This window comes from Staurois parvus, unplaced genomic scaffold, assembly GCF_062004578.1.
Source record: "Staurois parvus isolate SC_StPar_1 unplaced genomic scaffold, SC_StPar_1.0 ptg000321l, whole genome shotgun sequence".
Lineage (NCBI taxonomy): Eukaryota > Metazoa > Chordata > Amphibia > Anura > Ranidae > Staurois > Staurois parvus.
The window spans coordinates 12162870-12186158 of NW_028318117.1; the positions used below are offsets into that span (position 1 = coordinate 12162870).

General features: G+C 39.9%; 1 protein-coding gene across 1 annotated transcript in view; it reads left to right on the forward strand.

The window, feature by feature from the left end:
• The window catches only part of LOC149457442 (solute carrier family 13 member 2-like), a 73026-nt gene that overhangs the window by 40047 nt on the left and 9690 nt on the right, over positions 1-23289 (forward strand). Inside the window, exons 5-10 of the mRNA XM_089683810.1 lie at positions 231-420; positions 4386-4508; positions 5799-6020; positions 8213-8319; positions 17657-17778; positions 18144-18305. Of these exons, the coding sequence (XP_089539936.1) occupies positions 231-420; positions 4386-4508; positions 5799-6020; positions 8213-8319; positions 17657-17778; positions 18144-18305 (926 nt within the window). The remainder of the gene's footprint in view (positions 1-230; positions 421-4385; positions 4509-5798; positions 6021-8212; positions 8320-17656; positions 17779-18143; positions 18306-23289) is intronic.

The window sequence follows — 23289 nt, forward strand, 5'->3', positions numbered from 1 at the left end:
ATACAAAAACAGGAAATTACATTTCTGGGAGCATTCTATACTCCAATAGTGTATAGACCCCCCCCCCCCCCCACAGGTTGTCATGCTGTATTGACTATTTAAACAGTTTTAGAAAATTACAGACTAAAAGGTAATTTTTAATAACATTCAATTAAAAAACGGCTTGAGTAACAATTTGATTTTTTTCAAGGAAATTGGAATTCTTCTATAAGGTGTGTTTTATTCTTCAGGTGTCACAGCAGTTGAGATGGATTTAGAAGATGAAAAAACAAGGCAGGAACATCAAGATAGCAGAAAACAGAAGCACCTGAAGTTGTGCAAAGGAATGAGTCTTTGTGTATGTTATTCTGCCAGCATTGGGGGCATTGCAACACTAACGGGAACCACACCCAATCTGGTCATGAAAGGACAGATGGATCAGTAGGTTGTACTCTTTTAAAAGACTTGTAATGTAGGTTCACAAAGTGCACTTGGCATATGGAATATTAACTGAGAAGAAATATATACACTCTAATGCATTGAAATACATTTGCTTCTATATTAATGCCACATGCTTATCAGGAACTGACCCAAAAAAATGACCATTTTTTTGTTATTACTATACCATTTAAAAATGTATGGTTACCTTTATAACATTTACTACATTAACCTATATTATAGTTTCTTATTAACATTTATGTTCCTTTAGTTAAAAAGTACAGTCAGGTCCATAAATATTGGGACATCGACACAATTCTAAAATTTTTGGCTCTATACACCACCACAATGGATTTGAAATGAAACGAACAAGATTTGCTTTAACTGCAGACTGTCGGCTTTAATTTGAGGGTATTTACATCCAAATCAGGTGAACGGTGTAGGAATTACAACAGTTTTCATATGTGCCTCCCACTTGTTAGGGGGCCAAAAGTAATGGGACAATTGGCTTCTCAGCTGTTCCATGGCCAGGTGTGTGTTATTCCTTCATTATCCCAATTACAATGAGCAGATAAAAGGTCCAGAGTTCATTTTAAGTGTGCTATTTGCATTTGGAATCTGTTGCTGTCAACTCTCAAGATGAGATCCAAAGAGCTGTCACTATCAGTGAAGCAAGCCATCATTAGGCTGAAAAAACAAAACAAACCCATCAGAGAGATAGCAAAAACATTAGGCGTGGCCAAAACAACTGTTTGGAACATTCTTAAAAAGAAGGAATACACCAGTGAGCTCAGAAAGACCAAAAGAATCAGAGACCACGGAAAACAACTGTGGTGGATGACTGAAGAATTCTTTCCCTGGTGAAGAAAACACCCTTCACAACAGTTGGCCAGATCAAGAACACTCTCCAGGAGGTAGGTGTATGTGTGTCAAAGTCAACAATCAAGAGAAGACTTAACCAGAGTAAATACAGAGGGTTCACCACAAGATGGAAACCATTGGTGAGCCTCAAAAAGAGGAAGGCCAGATTAGAGTTTGCCAAACGACATGTAAAAAAGCCTTCACAGTTCTGGAACAACATCCTATGGACAGATGAGACCAAGATCAACTTGTACCAGAGTGATGGGAAGAGAAGAGTATGGAGAAGGAAAGGAACTGCTCATGATCCTAAGCATACCACCTCATCAGTGAAGCATGGTGGTGGTAGTGTCATGGCGTGGGCATGTATGGCTGCCAATGGAGCTGCTTCTCTTGTATTTATTGATGATGTGACTGCTGACAAAAGCAGCCGGATGAATTCTGAAGTGTTTCAGGCAATATTATCTGCTCATACTCAGCCAAATGCTTCAGAACTCATTGGACGCCGCTTCACAGTGCAGATGGACAATGACCCAAAGCAGACTGCAAAAGCAACCAAAGAGTTTTTTAAGGGAAAGAAGTGGAATGCTATGCAATGGCCAAGTCAATCACCTGACCTGAATCCGATTGAGCATGCATTTCACTTGCTGAAGACAAAACTGAAGGGAAAATGCCCCAAGAACAAGCAGGAACTGAAGACAGTTGCAGTAGAGGCCTGGCAGAGCATCACCAGGGATGAAACCCAGCATCTGGTGATGTCTATGCGTTCCAGACTTCAGGCTGTAATTGACTGCAATGGATTTGCAACCAAGTATTAAAAAGTGAAAGTTTGATTTATGATTATTATTCTGTCCCATTACTTTTGGTTCCTTAACAAGTGGGAGGCAGATATGCAAACTGTTGTAATTCCTGCACCGTTCACCTGATTTGGAGGTAAATACCCTCAAATTAAAGCTGACAGTCTGCAGTTAAAGCACATCTTGTTCGTTTTATTTCAAATCCATTGTGGTGGTGTATAGAGCCAAAAATGTTAGAATTGTGTCGATGTCCCAATATTTATGGACCTGACTGTACATTCAACCTATTATGTCATCCCTATACAGTAAGTGCAGGAACATAGTACTCACTAATGTGTGTTAAAATTAGTGCATTCTGACATGTTTGTATAGGTTTCAATATACTGCATGTACAGTGCCTTGAAAAAGTATTCATAGCATTCATGGCCTTTATAGAAGAGTGGCAAGAAGAAAGCCATTGTTGAAAGAAAGCCATAAGAAGTCCCATTTGCAGTTTACGAGAAGCCATGTGGGGGACACAGCAAACATGTGGAAGAAGGTGCTCTTGTCAGATGAGACCAAAATTGAACTTTTTGGACTAAAAAGCAAAACACTATGTGTGGCAGAAAACTAAACACTGCACATCACCCTGAACACAATATCCCCACTATGAAACATGGTGGTGGCAGCATCATGTTGTGGGGATGCTTTTCTTCAGCAGAAACAGGGAAGCTGGTCAGAGTGGATGGGAAGATGGATGGAGCCAAATACAGGGCAATCTTAGAAGAAAACCTCTTAGAGTCTGCAAAAGACTTGAGACTGGGGCAGAGCTTCACCTTACAGCAGGACCGCAACTCAAAACATACAGCCAGAGCTACAATTGAATGGTTTAAATCAAAGCATATTCATGTGTTAGAATGGCCCAGTCAAAGTCCAGACCTAAATCCAATTGAAAAATTGTGGCAAGACTTGAAAATTGCTGTTCACAGACGCTCTCCATCCAATCTGACAGAGTTTGAACTATTTTTCGAAGAATGGGCAAAAAATTCACTCTCTAGATGTGCAAAGCTGGTAGAGACATCCCCAAAAAGACTTCCATCCGTAATTGCAGCGAAAAGTGATTCTACAAAGTATTGAATCAGGGGGGCTGAATACAAATGCATGCCACACTTTTCAGATATTTATTTGTAAAACATTTTGAAAACCATTTGTCATTTTCCTTCCACTTCACAATTATGTGCCACTTTGTGTTGGTCTATCACATAAAATCCCAATAAAATACATTTACGTTTTTGGTTGTAACATGACAAAATTGGAAAATTTCAGGGAGTATGAATACTTTTACAAGGCACTGTACATTCTTTTGTTTCATATTAATTGATTTTTCTTTCATCTCAACTAATTAAAAAGAGATGATGTTACCTCTATCTCCCCCCCTTCCTCAGGAGCGGTCATTCGGCTAATGGTACTGGCAAAATTGGTTGTGTGCGCCGGGTTGTTAGGGTTTTGGTTTTTGTTTTTAGGGCCATCATGATGATAAATTTATGATAAATTTACTTTTTTTTAGTTACATTTTTTAACAAAGGACTTGTCAAACTTTGGGTGTCTTTACTTCTAAGTTACATCTTTTTTTTTTGTAATGAGTAGGGCTATGTACCCCTTAATCATTAATGTAGGGGGTGGTATCTGAGACCTCCCTTATTTCAGATTTTAACAAGCCCCCCACCACCACTTGCAGACCTCTACAACCATTGGCCAGCTTTAAGGGGAAGAGGCCTTATCAACATTGGCAACCCCCCATGTTGAGGGTATGTGGCCTGGTATTGGCCAAGCTGCATACTTAGATTAAGAGCCTGGGATGGATTTTACAGAGAATCTCACGTATTTTTTGGTTTGTTTTGCGTGTGAGGTACCAGAGGGTCTGATATACATTTGGGGGAGGGGGGGCACTATGTAATTTTTTTTATATTCTTGTAATAGGATGGGCTGCAGCAAAAAGGACATTAAAAAAGAAAAAAAAATAACAGCACACAGACCCCTCCAAAGGTCCCACAAAACAGGGGTCACCCCAAAATTGGAGAGGTCTGCTTTATTTGCCAGCAATTTTAAACACTTTTCCCTTTGTATATGTGCCCCCTTCACAGGCAGGATTAGTAACTCTGATTACAATCAGTTAGCATTCAAAACACTGCTTTAGTAGTTAAAAAGAATACATATGGAAATGTTCCTAATGTCATCATTTATATTGAAGGATGTAATAATTTCTGAACCAGCACTTATACACTACTTTATAGATTGCCATTGTTTTAGTGATAAACAGACCTTTTCTTGCAGATTGTTCCCTGGAAACAATAATGTAATCAATTTTGCTTCATGGTTTGGATTTGCCTTCCCTACAATGTTATTGTTACTTGCTCTCGCCTGGATCTGGCTACAGATTATGTTTCTGGGAACCAAGTAAGTCTATAACGGCATCTATATTTAATACGTCAAAGGCCAGTTTATTGTAAAATTAACTACCTGTATAAATAGCTGCAGTTTACTGCTTGTGACCTACATATGCACTATATTAAAGCAGAAATCCGGGCAAACATATTTTTGAACCATGCAGCGGGGCTGTGCCCACACTGCATGGGCTAACTGCTTGTTTTTGTCTAGGGGTGATAACAGTGAAGATATACTTATCGTCCCTGCCGCTTCTGCCCGCCTGCATGCTAGCGCTCTTATGAATAGACTGCTCCTGACGTCATCATGCCCATAGACCAGCTCTGGGCGTGAGGACGGCAGGAACAGTCCACCGCTGGACATGGGGGAGCGCAGTTTTTCTGGAGGAGCGGAGGACATAGTAAGTATAGCTCTTCCCTAAACACCTAGACAAAGTGAGCAGTATTCCCATGCAGTGTGGAGTTCTGCTTTAAGTATACAATATTTCTCATAGTTTATGTCCAGCCAAAACATTTTAAGTTAGTTTTAGATAGAAGGGGGAAAGAGTTGGAACATCTGTTAGATTACTACTGCTGTCCAGGGTCTGTTAGAAGGATTTCCCACTGACAATGGTTTTACCATACAGGAAGTGAGAGAAAATCTGCAACAGAGACACGTACAACAATAACACTCTGACAGGGATTCTATCCTTCACCTACACTACTGATAAATAAAACATTTTTACTTCTAACTGTGTTTCTGATTTGCAGAACAGGAAGTAAAAATAGATCTACCAGATCTTCACAAAAAAAAACCCCAGCAAAGTCTCCATCAATATTAAAAATAAAAAAGTTATGGTCATATAAGTACATATTTACAGCATTGGTTCATGTAAATCATGAAAAATCAAGCAACTTTCCAAACAAAAACTTTCATCCTTTTACTTTCCATTGCTGACCCTTGATGTCCAGTGGGAACGTAAGCTGTATTCTCAAATGCATGTCAGTTCAGAACTGTTTGCTGATAGTTGATAAAACTGTACACACCTTTTATCTCATGAAAAGGATGACAATGAAGCAGAGGATGCCCTTTTTCACTGAGTAACAGTACAGAATGTCTTGTACCTTTCATGCTGCTGAATTCCTCTGTTGCGTGTAGAGAATTTTAGGGCTATAAAACTTATGATGTTGGGACAGTAAACTCCCTTCAATGTATCAAATAAGTATAATGAATAACATAGACTCTTTTTGTTAATATCATAAAAGTACACTTATCCTCTAGAAAAAGATGATTTATCAGCTGTTGTCTGCATGTCTTCCGCAGATTTAAGAAGAATTTTGGTTGTGGCGGAAAACCAGAACAAAAGGCAAAAGAAAAGAGAGCATACCAAGTCATCTTTGAAGAGCACAAGAAACTGGGCTCCATGACATTTGCAGAAATCTGTGTCTTGGTTCTTTTCACCTTGTTGGTTATTTTATGGTTCACTAGAGATCCAGGCTTCATGCCAGGATGGGCAACTATCAGCTTTAACAAAGACGGAAAAGAGTAAGTTGATAGAAAACTGTTAAAAATATAAATTTGTGTCTAGAGACTCTTGACTATTAGCTTTTGCTGCTTTCATAAAAAATCCCAAATATACTTTTTTTAATGCCAGCAGGAAATATGTTTTCTACTTTCCAATACCATGTAAATTGTATTCTTGTAGATGATTTTTATTGTAATGTCCAGTGAAGTCAAGTTGTATTCCAATCTTCACAATATTTCATTATTTATGGTATTTATATAACTCCACATATAAAACAGCACTCTCTAGGGCACATTCATCTATTCAGATCAATTCCTGTCTTTCTACAAAGCTCACATTTCAATATTTTCTATTCCCTCATATATACACTATGGCCAATTTAGAGGCTAGTTAACCTAACCGTATATTTTTGGATTGTGAGCAGAAGCCAGACACACCTGTTCAAAAATTAGGAGAACATTTAAACTCCACGCATAGAGCATCCATAGATTCATAAATCCAGAGCTATAGGGCAAGAGCAGGGGCGGACTGACAACTCATGGGGTCCCTGGGCAATAGGGGATCATGGGGCCCCTGTGTCCTTGCCCAAACTCAAAAATCCTATGAAAAAGGTACCAGGGGCATCTCATGGGGCCCCCTACTGACCCCGGGCCCTTGGGCAGTGCCCGAGTTTCCAAATGGTCAGTCTGCCCCTGGGCAAGAGTAATAACCACTTGACCACCCTTCTATCCAGTAATAGTGCTTCTTCGAATATTCTTTAGGATCATAAACAGTAACAGGTGTATATGTTATGAGATCTAAAGTAGATACAGTAGCTATAAATATCTGCTTCACTGTTGATAGAAATAAGCTGTAAAGAGAAGAGAGAAATATGAAGGTTGCCACTGCAAACCCTCATCTGAAAATGCTTGTTGCTCGGCTTTTCTACTGGTTCTTTGTCTTTATTGCTTTCTGAAGTATTGATTTGGAGTAAGTATTTATTAAGAGACGTCAGAGTAAACCAGAGGACCTGACCTACATATTTGTTCCAGTGAGGTGACTGAGAAGTTTTGTCAGCATGTCAGCCAGGCAACTGCATTTTTGGAGAGATCAGAAGTGGTTACTTAAATACTATATTTCTCGTATTTCAAGTTCTTCCATTTACTTCTAATTCGTTTTCTTAATTTATCTTACCAATACCCCACTTTGTTTTTCCTCTTTCTTTTCTATCTTTTCCAGGTTCTTATTTATTTTCCTTTACATTTATTCCCCTATACTCTGACCACTTCTAAAAATCTTTTTGTTTTTTTGAAAAGATACCATCCTTCCCAGACCTTCTTAAATTTTTCCATTTTGTCCTCAACAATATGGTATAATTCTTCCATCCTATGTATATACTCAACTCTGTTCATTCAGTCTTTTATTTTTGGGGGTTCTGCTGTTTGCCAATATTTAGGAATAAGGCTTTTGGCCGCATTTAAGAGATGGAACAATATCATATTTTTATATTGCTTCGCCAAAAGCTCCTTTTTATAAAATAGGAAAACCCACGGGTCCAATGGACAATGAGACAAGTGGGGGGGGGGGGGGGGATAGGGGAAGAAACTAAGTAAAGAGTTTTGTTTTGTATGAAGTTGGTAAGAAATGGATTTGTACTTTTAAAAATCAATAAAGATATAGTATTTATTTTTATTTTATTATTATATATCTCTCAGTACAGGTTTCTTTACAAAGTAGTACCATTGCCTATTCTTTGATGAACAGGATAAGAATTTTAATCAGCTGAATAAATTGTGAAATCTCTATGACCAGCCATGACTTTCTACATTGTCTCTTGATTCACAACAAAGATTGTTGTAACTTTTACTTACTTTTTCGATGCCTTTAAAGTCCCAACTAGGGGGGTTTCACTCCAATACAACTTTCTATTTTAGGGATGTTGGCATCCATTAGAGATACCTCTAACTTTTTCATATCTTGACTCACAACAGGTCAACAGTAGGCATCTGTGGATGGAGATGGTTCACTTTAGAAGACATAATGGCCTTCATAAAAGCACTGACACTTTCATATGATAAAAAAGGCAGGTTATAATTATGACCTGCCTTAATTCTATGCAACATTTTACTTGCCACAAAGGCCTGCTTTAAACAGTTAATTACCATCTTGGTCTGATCTCTTGTAACTATATTTGAGAAAGTTTGACTATAATTTGTTTATATCTGTTTTGTAGGTATGTCACAGATGCCACGGTTGCTGTATTTGTAGCACTTATGTTGTTCCTTTTTCCATCTGAATTTCCATCCTGTAAAGCCCAGGACCCAGACACAGAGCAGACAGGTAAACTTGCAATTTTTTAATTGCATTCATTGTCTTCTTTTTATTTTCTTTTTCCTTTAATTTTTTTTTGGCTTTATGTTTAAACAGTAACTATAAAACAACATTAAAAAGGCATTTCAGGTCCCCTTAATAGAGCATAGAGCAAATGAGCCTAGATGCTAGAAATCTTCAATTTTGTTTTTAGTTTTTTTATGCAATTTCAGGCACAAGATTGCAAGCAGACATGTGGAGAACAAAAACATTTGTTTTGTTAAGTTATTCATTTCGTTTCATTGCATTTGTAACAAAATTAGTTTTATTAGTTTTCGATCGGATTCGAAAATGAATGGATTTGAAGTATTCGAATGTAATTCGAACTGAAAATATCAAATCCAGGCAAAATTCATTGGGAGAAATTGCTGGCTGTTAAGTAGCGGGGTGGCCTTCTGGCTACCGCATCCTTAACAACCATGACTCTTCTGGTTTGTTCATATTCTGCTGTCAGCGGGAATCCCGCTGACAGCAGATAAGTCATGCCTGTTAAGGATGCAGCAGCAGAGAGGACACAGCAGCTGGGAGGCTGCCTCACTCCTTTATAACCAGCTATTATCAAATTCATTAGAATCATTTGTTTCATTCGAAAATCAAATGAAACAAATGAATTTAAATAATGTTTAATTCAGATTCATAGAAATTAGCTACAGTGGATATAAAAAGTCTATACACCCCTGTTAAAATGTCAGGTTTCTGTGATGTAAAAAATGAGACAAAGATAAATAATTTCAGAACTTTTTCCACCTTTAATGTAACCTATAAACTAAACAACTCAGTTGAACAACAAACAAAATCTTTTAGGTGGAGGGAAGTAAAAATAAAAAAGCTAAAATGATATGGTTGCATAATTGTGCACACCCTTAAACTAATACTTTGTTGAAGCGTCTTTTGATTTTATTCCAGCTCTCCGTCTTTTTAGGTATGAGTCTATCAGCATGGCAGTTCCTGACTTGGCAATATTTGCCCACTCTTCCATGCAATAACACTTCAAATCTGTCAGATTGTGAGGGCATCTCCTGTGCACAGCCCTCTTCAGGTCACCCCACAGATTTTCGAATTTTTGGATTCAGGTCTGGGCTCTGGCTGGGCCATTCCAAAACTTTAATCGTCTTCTGGTGAAGCCATTCCTTTTTTGATTTGGATGTATGCTTTTGGTCTCTGTCATGCTGAAAGATGAAGTTCCTCTTCATGTTCAGCTTTTTAGCAGAAGCCTGAAGGTTTTGTGCCAATATTGACTGGTATTTGGAACTGTTCATAATTCCCTCTACCTTGACTAAAGCCCCAGTTCCAGCTGAAAAAAAACAGCCCCAAAGCATGATGTTGCCACCACCATGCTTCACTGTGGGTATGGTGTCCTTTTGGTGATGTGCAGTGTTGTTGCACCAAACATATCTTTTGGAATTATGGCCAAAAAGTTCAACCTTGGTTTCATCAGACCATAACACATTTTCCCACATGCCTTTAGGAGAATTCAGATGTGTTTTTGCAAAATTTAGCCGGGCTTGGATGTTTTTCTTCGTAAGAAAAGGCTTCTGTCTTGCCACTCTACCCCATAGCCCAGCCATACGAAGAGTACGGGAGATTGTTGTCACATGTACCACACAGGCAGTACTTGCCTGATATTCCTTCAGATCCTTTAATGTTTCTGTAGGCCTCTTAGCAGCCTCCCATACTAGTTTTCTTCTCGTCTTTTCACCAATTTTGGAGGGACGTCCAGTTCTTGGTAATGTCACTGTTGCGCCATATTTTCTACACTTGATGATGACTGTCTTCACTGTGTTCAAAATTCTTTTGTACCCTTCTCCTGACCAATACCTTTTTAACAATGAGATCCCTCTGATGCTTTGGAAGTTCTCTGCGGACCATGGCTTTTGCTGTAGGATGTGACTAAGAAAATGTCAGGAAAGACCTACTAGAACAACTGAACTTTATTTGGGGTTAATCAGAGGCACTTTAAATGATGGCAGGTGCGTACTGACTCCTGATTTTGAATGTGATTGCTTAATTCTGAACACAGCTACATCCCCAGTTATAAGAGGTTGTGCACACTTATGCAACCACATTATTTTAGTTTTTTTTATGTTTACTGCCCCCCCTAAAAGATTTCATTTTTGTTTTTCAATTGAGTTGTACAGTTTATAGGTCACATTAAAGGTTGAAAAAGTTCTGAAATGATTTATCTTTATCTAATTTTTTGACATCATAGAAACCTGAGATTTTAACAGGAGTGTGTAGACTTTTTATATCCACTGTACTGTTGTATTCGGAAATTCAGATACATCCAAATTTCCAAATAATGAAAAATTCATCCAAATTTCAAGACCCATTGCTGATAGCTTTTTTAACCTAACTTTCTCGAACAAAAAAAATATTAGCTCTTGATGAACAAGCTCCTTTACATAATATTGGTGCAGTACAGAGGAATGGAATTGGTCCTGATGAGCTTTTAAATTACTTAATTTGGGCGGCCGGCTTGGGGGATGGACGTGTGAGAGACAGAGGTCCGCCCATCCGTCAGCAGAGACATGGCACACGCCGACAATGGAGAGATCCGAGTGACTCAAATTACACATAAGGATACATTAACCCCTCGTCTACCATGCCAAGGAGGAGGAAAGCCCCAGGACAGCCAGGGAAGCTGACAAGCTTCTTCCCTGCTGTCCCCTCATGCAGTTAAGATGGCGCCAACTTCAGCATGAATGGACACAGAGCCTGTGACAGAGACAGAGGCACAGCACCTGGATCCCAGATTAAGAGCACCACTGTACCCAGGAGACCCGGGTGAGTCCTCTCCTCCCCTGTCTCCCACCACAAGCAGCCCTGCTAAATCTAGACCCAGATTTGATACTGAATCCACTCCTGACAACCAACTCTTTATCTCACAAATCCTACCTCAAAATTCTGCTCCATCTTTAATTGAATCTTTCCCTGCTTCTGATCAACCTATCACTGAGATATCTATGAAAAACATGCTTCTTTCTCTGCGTCAAACACTCCACACTGATCTTACAGCGTCACTATCCCAAATCTCTAATGTGATACAACAACAAGAACACCGCATACGCCATATTGAAAACAAAATGGGAGAAATGTTCACAGCCCATAATGACTTGATTGACGCACACGCAGACCATGAAGCTGATATTGAACAAATAAACCTTAAATTAGCTGATTTAGAAGACCGATCCAGACGCAATAACATCAAATTTAGAGGCATACCTGAATCAATTACCAACGATGCCCTGACTCCATATCTCCAACAATACATAAAAATCCTCATTCCCTTACTCACCGATATGGAACTTGCCATAGATCGAGCGCACAGAATACCCAAGCCAACTTTCTTACCAGCCTCTATTCCCAGAGATGTACTGGCACGTATACACTTTTACCATGTAAAAGAGAAAATAATGTCAACAGCCAGAAATCCTCCACCCCTTCTGCCATCACACGCAAATATCAAATTATTAATTGATTTATCCAAAGCCACACTCCTCAACTGAAAAAAGCTCATTACCATAACCAAAGCTCTGAGGAACCATGGGATAGGTTATCAATGGGATAGGTTATCAATGGGGCTTCCCCACAAAGCTTACCATCAAAAATCTAGTAGGCATCGATCTCCTAAAAAACTGGAACATAATACCGGCGGAATCTCAACACTCCACTCCTGCCAACACGCAAGCAATGGATGCTGAGTGGTCCTGATTCTACAAGCCCGCATACTACTAAAACACCGGCCATCTTGGGCACTCTCTCCCTTACTTAACCAACTGCTGGCAAACAGCCCCAAATCGAACATTTTCAAGTTACAAGATACTTTTCAGCATGACCTCTCTTATGGTCTATGCTTGTTCAAACCCCCAAGTTATACAGTAGCAATTCACGCTACTCATGTTACTTGCATTTCTCGCAAGTCTTTTTTTACCCTCTCTACCCTTCCCCCCCCCTCCTGCACCACCAGTCAATGGAATCACTTCACCGTTCAACTACCATCTCCGACATCACCAGCAAAACTCCACCTGATCCAATGATCGTTCTAAAACATCTTTGTGTATGGAAGACCACCACCTATAACTACAACACATGTACCTTCTCATCAAGATAAGAAATGACTCTCCTACCCACTAACTCCAATCAAAAGCTTATCAAATGATTAAAATATCATCTCTTAATGTCCGTGGTCTAAACTCCCCCTTTAAGAGGTCCCTGCTCCTAAAAGAAACTCGCTCCTTACATGCTGATGTACGTTTTCTACAGGAAACACACTTCGCAACAACCAAAATCCCAAAATTCCACCTGCAACATTTCTCCCATATATACATGGCAACAAACCCTAAAAAGAAAAATGGTGTCATTACAGCCATAAAAGACTCTATCCAATTCCAACATATCTCAGAAACAATAGATCCTCAAGGTCGATACCATATCCTGATCTGCAAACTCAACAAAATTATACACACCCTAGTCAACGTCTATGGCCCTAACTCCAATCAATTACAATTCTACAATAGACTTCAATCAATTATCTCCTCCCAAAAACAAGGCAGACTCCTCATAGGCGGTGACTTCAACATCATTGGCAACCCACTTCTGATCTTCCAAACAGAATTTCAACCAATTTCTTCATAACAATGATCTCTATGACATTTGGCGATGCCAACACAGCACGGAAAGAGATTACACCTACTACTCTCCATCCCACCTATCCTACTCCAGAACTGACTTTTTTATCACAGACAAATTGACCCTACAACGCATAACCTCCTCATCTATTGGTACCATAACATGATCAGATCACACTCCAATCAACATTACCCTTGACTAGCAATACTCCTCGATACCTCGAATCTGGAGACTAAATTCATCGTTACTGAAGAACCCAGACGAAAAGAAGCACATACTAGATGCACACAATATGTTTTTTGAACTTAATGACACACCTGACATTTCTATTTCCACACTATGGCGCGCTTACAAAGCCTACATGAGAGGTATCCTCATACAATTAAACTCCCGCATCACAAAACAATGAACCCAACAAATTGACCAACTCTTTGCATCTATTAAACTAAAAGAACACCAAAACAAAAAATATTCCCAATCCCTACACATCTTCCTCCCTCACCTCAGATAGAAATAATAAAGAGCCCTTCTACTATATAAATATGATATCAACCTGCAAAAAATGAAAGCAAAATTCTATTCCTTAGGCAACAAAGCAAACTCACTACTAACTAAACTAATCAAACAAAGACGCTTAAAAACCAAAATCCCTCTAGTCAAACATCCAACTACTCACACTTCTCTCACAAACCCACAAGAAATAGCAAATGCCTTCGCAACGTACTACCAAAAATTATACAATCTCAAAAATGACACTACCCAACCAACACCCATATCCATACAAAAATTTCTTGATACTATCAAACTACCCCAACTCACTTCAGACCAACTCACTACTATCTCCACCCCAATTTCCCCTGCGGAAATAGGAAAAACCATTAAAGCTTTACCACTCAACAAATCACCAGGAAACGTTGGTTTCACCAACAAATTTTCCAAATCATTTGCCCCTGACCTTTCACCATATTTGACCAAGCTCTTTAACCATGCTGCCTCTACAGCCTCATTCCCCAAAGAAATGCTACAATCCATAATTGCGGCTATCCCGAAACGCGGTAAAGATCCTCTAAATGTCCCGAATTATACACCAATATCACTACTCAACACAGACATAACGCTATATGCTAAAATAATAGCCCAAAGACTCCTCCTCTACCTACCTACATTAATCCACCCAGACCAAGTAGGATTCATCTCTGGTCGCCAAGCTCCTGACGCAACTAGGAGAATCATATCTCTTCTCCATAACCTAGAATTCACCAAACAACCCTCCATACTACTATCCTTAGACGAGGAGAAAGCATTCGATCGAATACACTAGCAGTTTATGCGTTTAACCCTACAAAAATTCAGCACCATGGATTGGATCTTATCAGCCATCCTTTCCCTCTACTCCAATCCCTCTGCCAAAGTATTAACAGATGGTACACTATCAGATCCCTTCGACATCACAAACGGCACCAGACAAGGTTGCCCCTTATCCCCCATAATATTTACACTACTTATTGAACCCTTAGCTTCAAAACTAAGAAATGACACATTATTTTCAGGAATTACCCACCTCAACACAAAATCAGTTTATTCCCAGACAATATCATACTATTGATAACCAACCCACATAAATCTCTCCAAACGATTCGTTCAATTCTCTAAAATTATTCAGAAGTTTCCTACTACAAACTTAACAAACCTAAATCCTCCATCTTAAATCTCCACACACCTATCCAAACCCAAACATCACTAGCCAAACAATTTCCCTTCTTCTGGGAACAACACAACATACCCTATTTGGGAATTAAACTCACCGCAATAATAGACCAATTATACCCTGTAAATCATAAATTACTACTTGAATCCATTCCACGAGAAATCGCAACACTTCGTACATCAACACTCTCAAAACTGGGACAAGTAGCGACTCTAAAAATGTACATATTACCTAAAATTCTATACATATTCCGCACTCTCCCTATTCCCATTCCCAATATCTTCTTCTCTAAACTACAAACAGTCTTCTCTAAATTCCTCTGGAACTCTAAAAAACCCAGATGTACTACAAATCTACTATTACATCCAACATCCAGAGGAGGAGCAGGCCTTCCACACTTAAAATCGTACTACAATGCGACTCTTCTTGACCAAATATACTTTTGGTGGCACCCAACAAAAGAAAAATTATGGTCTACCATGGAAACACTCCCACTGCTCCCACTTATACCTCGAAACATACTCTTCACACCGCAAATACCCCAAATCAAATAGCTACTTAAAGACCCTTGTATCCAAGCCTCTCTCCAAGCTTGGTACAACCTCACAACTACTAAATTTGAAAATACCAAACACATACCTACCCCAATCAATATACTACACCTCATCACTCCCTCAATAAATTTATTACAATGGGAAAAATCCGGCCTAACCAACATATCTCTCTACACAAACCACAATTTGGAATCGTTCAAGATTCTCCACAATAAATTTAATCTACCCGCGACCGAATACTTCACCTACCTGAGAATAGCTCACTGCTTACGAACAATAAATATTCCTCATTTTACGAACGTTCCTACCACTGCATACCAATTCTTTTACAAAACAAAATATCCAGGTAGAGGTATGTCTACCTTTTACACACTAACAACAGATTCACTATTTACCCTACAATCCTCCTCCTTAATTAACTGGGAAAAAATTCTCCTACAACCAATACCTCCAAATTTGTGGGAAAAAAAACCTTCAACATCACTTACAGAGAATCACGATGTAGTTCTCACTGGGAATCGTACCTAAAAATACTACATAAATGGTACTTAACACCCGTTAAACTCTCACTGTACTATCCACAGCATTCCTCCTCCTGTTGGAGACAGTGCAGAGAAATAGGATCAACGCTCCATACACTATGGACATGCAATTCACTTAAATTCTTCTGGAACAGCGTCTTCCAAATGCTCTCAACCTTAACAAAAACTCCAATAACCCCAAACGCTGCTCTAGCACTCCTCCATATTGCAATCAATGATTTCCCTCAAGACTCCTGTACCATTATTATCCACACATTATTTGCAGCTAAAATATAACTAAACTATGGAACACTAGTAAATCTCCTTCCCTTACTTCACTGATAACAGACCTTAACTTCCAATTTGATATGGAAAAAGGATCTGCCCTAAACAATTCTGCCTATCACACATCTAAGCTCCATTGGTCTCGATGGTTACAGAACCCAAACTGCTCCGTAAAACTCTGATACATTCACTATAAAATACCTTGACCCATCTGCCTAGACTGGTGCACTTACCCTTCCCCTCCCTCTCCCCTTTCCCACTTCCCCTGTTTCCCTACTCCTTGTTCTCCACCCCCTATAGATCTCTTCTACAACCTTACACGGTTCAGAAAATACTGAGCATACCTCTCATGCCATCACCACATACTATATTATTACCCCCAGGCAATTGGTGGGGAAAAATATTGTTTACTATCCTGTACTGCAATATCTCGAAATGAACCATATTTACCTACAATGTCTTGTTATTAAAACTTCAATAAAAATTATTGAAACTAAATTACTTAATTTGATTATAACTGACACCTTTAGGTTGCAAATGATTCAGCCCTGACGAAATTCACCCTTTGCATTTCTTGCCATGTAATTTCTGTGTATATACACACAATCATTTCTGTGGTCATCACCATAATCTGGAAGTACATGTGGGTCCACAAATGATGGCCAAAAACATTAAGAGAAAAATGTGTATAGGATCAAGTTGCCTAAGATCAAATCTCCACCTTGGCTGGTTTATCTTATCTTAAGATGGACATAGAAAGGCAATCACTCAACAGTGATGGGAGATGCGATATGAATATTTTTAGCAATATGTGGGCTGGCTGCATCATTGTAGAGTATGGGCTCCTACATGTGGGTGCCTGAGCCCATTCAATGTAACTTCTGGCCTTCTCTCCCCCACCTCTTCGCTTTGGCAAGCAAAATGCTGTGTACAGCTCCCCATACATATAAACTGGCCGTACTCTGGGTATATGGAAAACTGACCATTACACCAATATGAGCTTTTGGGAAATTCAAGAATTATGGGCAATAATATTGCATTGTCTTCTTTTTGTGGTTATAATGGCCTCCACTCTGGGCATGATTTATAAAATGTTTCTGTTGGAAATAGTATTTGCAAGGTCAGGTGCTGATAATGAAATAGAATAATTGACTTGCAATCAGTGTTCCAATTCATCCCAAAGGTATTTGATGGAGTTGAGTTTAGGGCTTTGTGCAGGACACTTGAGTACCTCCATATTTATGCACAGGGGTACAGACATGCTAGAGCAGAAAAAGTGATGCCAAATGGTTAAAAGAACAAAATTCTTTCTCTTCTCATGGATGTGTTGAATGCTAAAGATGCTGACAAAAGCTGAGGGCTGGAATGGAGAGATGGTAAAAGACAAGGACCACCACAGAGGTGAGTATAATATCTCTTCTATTGTAGGGGCCTTTCATCTGTATTTTTTGTTAACCAGACAAGGTTGATCTTAAAGAACATATTCAGCTACTTGTTTGGAGCTTTACTTTGACTACTACAGGCCATCATATTTATTTAGTTCCTAGTTGTTAATAAGGACACTAAAGATACATTTTCACCATCTTTTCTGCTACTTTATTTAATACTAGGAAAAAAGTTAAAAATACATGTACCACCGCCTCTCTTGGACTGGAAAACTGTAAACCAGAAGATGCCCTGGAACATTGTCATCCTGCTGGGAGGAGGATTTGCTCTAGCTAAGGGCAGCGAGGTAAGACATAGTTTTGCCTTAAAGTGTAAGGTTACATAATACCACACAAAAAATTGTTAATATATCATAGAAAAAAATACTTTGGAATACAGAGTCTGTTCTGTCACTTCTCCAGTCATGAACTTGCCCTTAAAACACACATGAAATACCTCTCTTTAAGAGTTTTAAGAAAGGCTGTGTGATATCATACTACACAGGTAATATACTTACAGATAATATATCCACCTAGCTTGGATGTCAAACATGCTTGGAATGAGACGCAGATGGGCTACTCTTATGGTAAACGAAAACTGCACCTATCTCTACTATCTTGCTGCTTTATGTTGCAATAAAGGGTCAATATCCTATTTTTTCTTCTCATATAGGAATCGGGATTGTCGAGTTGGCTTGGAGATAAGCTCACTCCTTTGCAGAGTATTCCCCCAGCTGCGATCGCTCTAGTCTTGTGTCTGCTGGTTGCTATATTCACAGAATGTACCAGTAATGTAGCGACGACTACACTGTTCCTACCAATCCTGGCATCTATGGTAAGAAACAGTCAAATATCAGATGACCAGCATAAGTTCCATCATTGGAGGGACATCATGGTTTCCTTTTATTTAGTTTCAAAATAATGTATACAGTAGTATTTTTCAAAGAAGTGTCTGCCATTGAGTAGATAAGAGGCCTACACTAATGATATGCTTACCTGCCACTTTATTAGGTACATCTTGCTAGGACCGGGTTGGACATCGTTTTGCCTTTAGAACTGCGTTAATTCTTGAATTCTTCGTGTCACAGATTCAATATTCCTCGGAGATTTTGATCCATATTGACATGAGTTACTGTTGTCTTTCTATCATCTCAAACCAGTCTGCCCATTCTCTTCTGACATCAACAAGGCATTTTCATCCACACTACTGCCACTCACTGGATATTTTCTCTTTTTCGGTCCATTCTCTGTAAACCCTAGAGACGGTTGTGCATGAAAATCCCAGTAGATCAGCAGTTTTTGAAATACTCAGACCAGCACATCTGGCACCAACAACCATGCCATATTCAAACTCACTTAAATTCCCTTTCTTCCCCATTCTGATGCTCAGTTTGAACTTCAGCAAGTTGTCTTCACCACGTCTACTTGCCTAAATGCATTGAGTTGCTGCCATGTGATTGGCTGATTGGCAATTTGTGTTACCTAGCAATTGAACAGGTGTACCTAGTAAAGTGGCCTGTGAGTGCATATCCAATAATGCTGCTTCAGAAAGAAATAAAAAGAAATTTCCTATTGAGAAATCAGGCTGATAGGTGGGTGGGGCTTAACTATGAAGGTACGTGGGGCTTCTGTAGCAATGTAAAAATAATATTAATGTTTTTCCCATAGGAAGGTTTTCTGAGAGCCATAATAGAAAGCAGCTTGGTTTGCCTGTACTTACAGGCAGCATTTATAGTTTTCAGTCTTTAATTCTGGAGTGGAGGGTGAGCTCACTTTAACTGCTGAGATAATCAGACACACTGGTATTGTTTTCAATGGGTCAGAACAAACTTAGCTATTTCCGTATATAGTTATAAATGACACATTGATAGGATGTGTTACATTACATTGATCTGCTTACATTAAGCCAACATGGTTTACATGTGTATATGAAAAATGTAAGGGCTATACATTCACTTTAACATAGTACCTTCTTAATAGACCATTATCCAGAGTTCTAACCAAAAGCTTTAACTGACTCAGCCACGCATTTCTAAAGATATAACACAACCGAGCAGATAAGAAATCATTATTGTGCAGATTATGTAAGTCAGATTGGTTGTTAACAGAGATTCGAATATAATGATACGTAAACACTCATAATCCCATATCTGTTTTCTCCGCTTTCTCAGTAGATTGCAATCATTGTTAATAAAACTGATATTTACATAAGCAGACAGACAGCTTGATAGAAAAATATTCACGAGTCTCTCAAAATGATAGTAAACATCAGACACGAAAATCAAACAAAGCATATCCCTCTATAGTGTGTACTTTTCTCAATGCAGCGCATTTCTCGCTGCTGCCGCATTCATCTGCTATCAACACCTCTGATGAATTTTCCTGACACCAAGAGAAAAATGGTGACAGGGGAGGGCATCTCCTTTGACTTTCCTAGGTAAAGGGGGGCGTACCTAGGGGAGGGGCACATTCTCCCTGAGTAAGTGAAATAGGCAGCCACCTAGGGCACAGCCATGGCCATTGGTTTCTCTACTCTCCGCCATGGCCGGATATAGGGGGATGCTGGGGTGGGCTATGCCCCCCTAGATTTCAGTTGTGCCCCCCAGGCTGGTCTTTCCATAGACGCTATGCCTGGCCGCTGAGTGCCTTCCTCCATCTCCACACTCACTGGGACAAGGGAAGAGCAGCCTGGATGAGTGAAGCATGCAAAGGAGAAATGACAGGAAAGAGCTGGGAAGTGCAGGGCTGTGCTCTTCTCTCCTGTCAGTGGAGCAATCCTCCATAAAGAAGACATTGGAGGTTATAGGGGGTGGAGTGATCAAACTGTGTACAGCCCGATCCAAGAGCGATCCTGTGTCCTATTTGTGCAGGAGGGAGAAAGAGAACTATTTGTGCAGAGTGGGGAATGGAAATTATGGGGGTGGGGAATTTGTGCTAGGAGAAGGATGGAGGTTTGGGGGGACTGGAAGGGTTTGGGCTGGATTTGTGCTAAGGGGGGGGGGAATTTGGATAAGGTGGGAGGATTTTATATTGGGAAGGGTAATTTGGAGAGGTTTTAGCTAGAGGAGGGATTTGGGGGAATTTGTCCTAAGTGGGTGGATTGAAGGAAGAGGATTGGTGCTGGGGAGGGGGGATGGGGGGGTGCTAGGAGGGGGAATTGGTGGGGGGATTTGTGCTAAGAGAAGGGGTTGATGAGATCTGTGTTAGGAGAGTGGATTGGAGGGGTTGTGTTTGAAGGGGGGATTTGGGGAGATTTTTGTTAGGAGGGGGGACTGGGTGAATTTGTACTAGGGGAGGGGATTGGGTGAATTTGTACTAGGGGAGGGGGTTGTGCTAGAAGGGATGATTGGAAAGGGATTTGTGCTAGGAGGGGGACGAGGAGGGGTTGTGCTACAAGGGAGGATTTGTGTCAGGAGGGGGTTTTGGGGGGGGGGGGAAATTGTGCTAGGAGGGGGATTGGGAGGGGTTGTGCTAGTAGGGGGGATTTGGGTGGGGGAGAAGGATTTGTGCTGAGAAGGGTAATTTGGAGGGGGTTGTGCTAGAAGGAGGGATATAGGGGGATTTGTGCTAGGAGGGGGGATTTACGCTAGGAGGAAGATATGTGCTAGTAGGGGTGCAAGTAGCTTGTCTTGCCTAGGGAGCAAATAGCCCAGCACCAGCCCTGCCTGCATGAACATATAGTTTATTATACTTTTTATTATAAAAGCTTTTAAACTTTCAGCTATTTTTTGTTGCAATCTGCTAGGGACAGCTGCACAGATTATTATTAGAGATAAGATAGCAAGTGTCTAATCAGCAATGACTGACAGTCAAATATGTGGGACTGACTATGCAAGTTTATCATTAGACATGTGCAGAATGAAAATATATGTTAAGTTTTAAGTCTGTTTGTTAAAGGATAAGTTCACCTTTCAACAAAAAATAATAAATTCACTTTTTTTGTAGGTAAAAAAAATGTACATTTAAATTTTTTTTTGTTGTAGGAGGCTGTAAAGCATTGTACCAATGATCAGCAGATCACTGATGCCATGCAGGTCTCCTGCAGATCTGTCAGTCTATCTGCTTCTTCGTACCTCATACTTACTGACAGGAAGACTCAATGAACTACCAAAGCCACACAGTGCCATGGAGAACTACAAGCCGACAGCCGCTAATGCAGGCCATAGATGGGGAGAAAAACGGCAGATTTTTCTTTTAAAAAAACGAAAATTCGGTCGTTCAAGCGGCTGACGTTACCATCAATGGTAAAAAAAATTGGCCGATTTTCATCCCTTCTACAGCCGGCAAAAAGTGTCCCTGCAGAGAGCTCCGCTATTTCTGACAGTTCTCTGACAGTTCCTTCACATTTACAGCGGTTGAAACATTGTATCTATTTGTTTCCATTTAGGATACAGATGTTTTTATTCGTAAACAAATAGATACATTGTTGCAACCGCTGTAAATGTCAAAGAACTGTCAGAGAACTGTCAGAAATAGCAGAGCTCTCTGCAGAGACACTTTTTGCTGGACTGGAATGCTTCTTATTTTCATCCTACTTCTTCTTCTTCATCCTCATCCTCTTCTCCTCCTCTTCTTCTTCTTCTTCTTCATCATCATCCTCTTCTTCTTCTTCCTCTTCTTCATCCTCATCCTCTTCTTCTTCATCATCATCATCATCCTCATCCTCTTCTTCTTCTTCATCTTCATCATCATCCTCTTCTTCATCCTCATCCTCTTCTTCTTCTTCTTCTTCTTCTTCATCCTCATCCTCCTCTTCTTCTTCTTCCTCATCCTCATCTTCTTCTTCTTCCTCATCCTCATCCTCATCCTCTTCTTCTTCATCCTCATCCTCTTCTTCTTTTTCCTCATCCTCGTCCTCTTCTTCTTCATCATCCTCATCCTCTTCTCCTTCATCATCCTCATCCTCCTCCTCTTCTTCCTCATCCTCATCCACTTCTTCTTCATCCTCCTCCTCCTCCTCTTCTTCTTCTTCCTCTTCTTCTTCTTCATCATCCTCATCCTCTTCTTCATCCTCATCCTCTTCTTCTACATCCTCTTCTTCTTCCTCATCCTCTTCTTCTTCTTCTTCATCCTCATCCTCTTCTTCATCCTCATCCTCTTCTTCTTCATCCTCATCCTCTTCTTCTTCTTCCTCACTCTCATCCTCTTCTTCATCCTCATCTTCTTCATCCTCTTCTTCTTCTTCATCCTCATCCTCTTCTTCTTCATCCTCATCTTCTTCTTCTTCCTCACCCTCGTCCTCTTCCTCACCCTCGTCCTCTTCTTCTTCATCCTCTTCTTCTTCATCCTCATCCTCTTCTTCTTCTTCATCCTCTTCTTCATCCTCATCCTCTTCTTCTTCTTCATCCTCCTCTTCTTCTTCTTCTTCTTCATCCTCCTCTTCTTCTTCTTCATCCTCCTCTTCTTCTTCTTCATTCTCCTCTTCTTCTTCTTCTTCTTCTTCTTCATCCTCATCTTCTTCTTCTTCATCCTCATCCTCATCTTCTTCTTCTTCATCCTCATCCTCATCCTCTTCTTCTTCCTCATCCTTTTCTTCATCCTCTTCTTCTTCTTCTTCCTCTTCCTCATCCTCTTCTTCTTCTTCTTCATCCTCTTCTTCTTCCTCTTCATCCTCTTCTTCATCCTCTTCCTCTTCTTCTTTTTGTCTTCCTCTTGCAGGTCACTGCTCATGCGCAGATTTTTTATCGGAAAAAAATCGGCCGATTTGCCCACTAATTGCCGCGAAAATCGGCCGATCGGCAAAATCGGCCGATTTTTTTCCAACTTTACAGAAAAATAAAAATGGCCAAAATACCGAAAAACGGCCGACCAAATAGCCC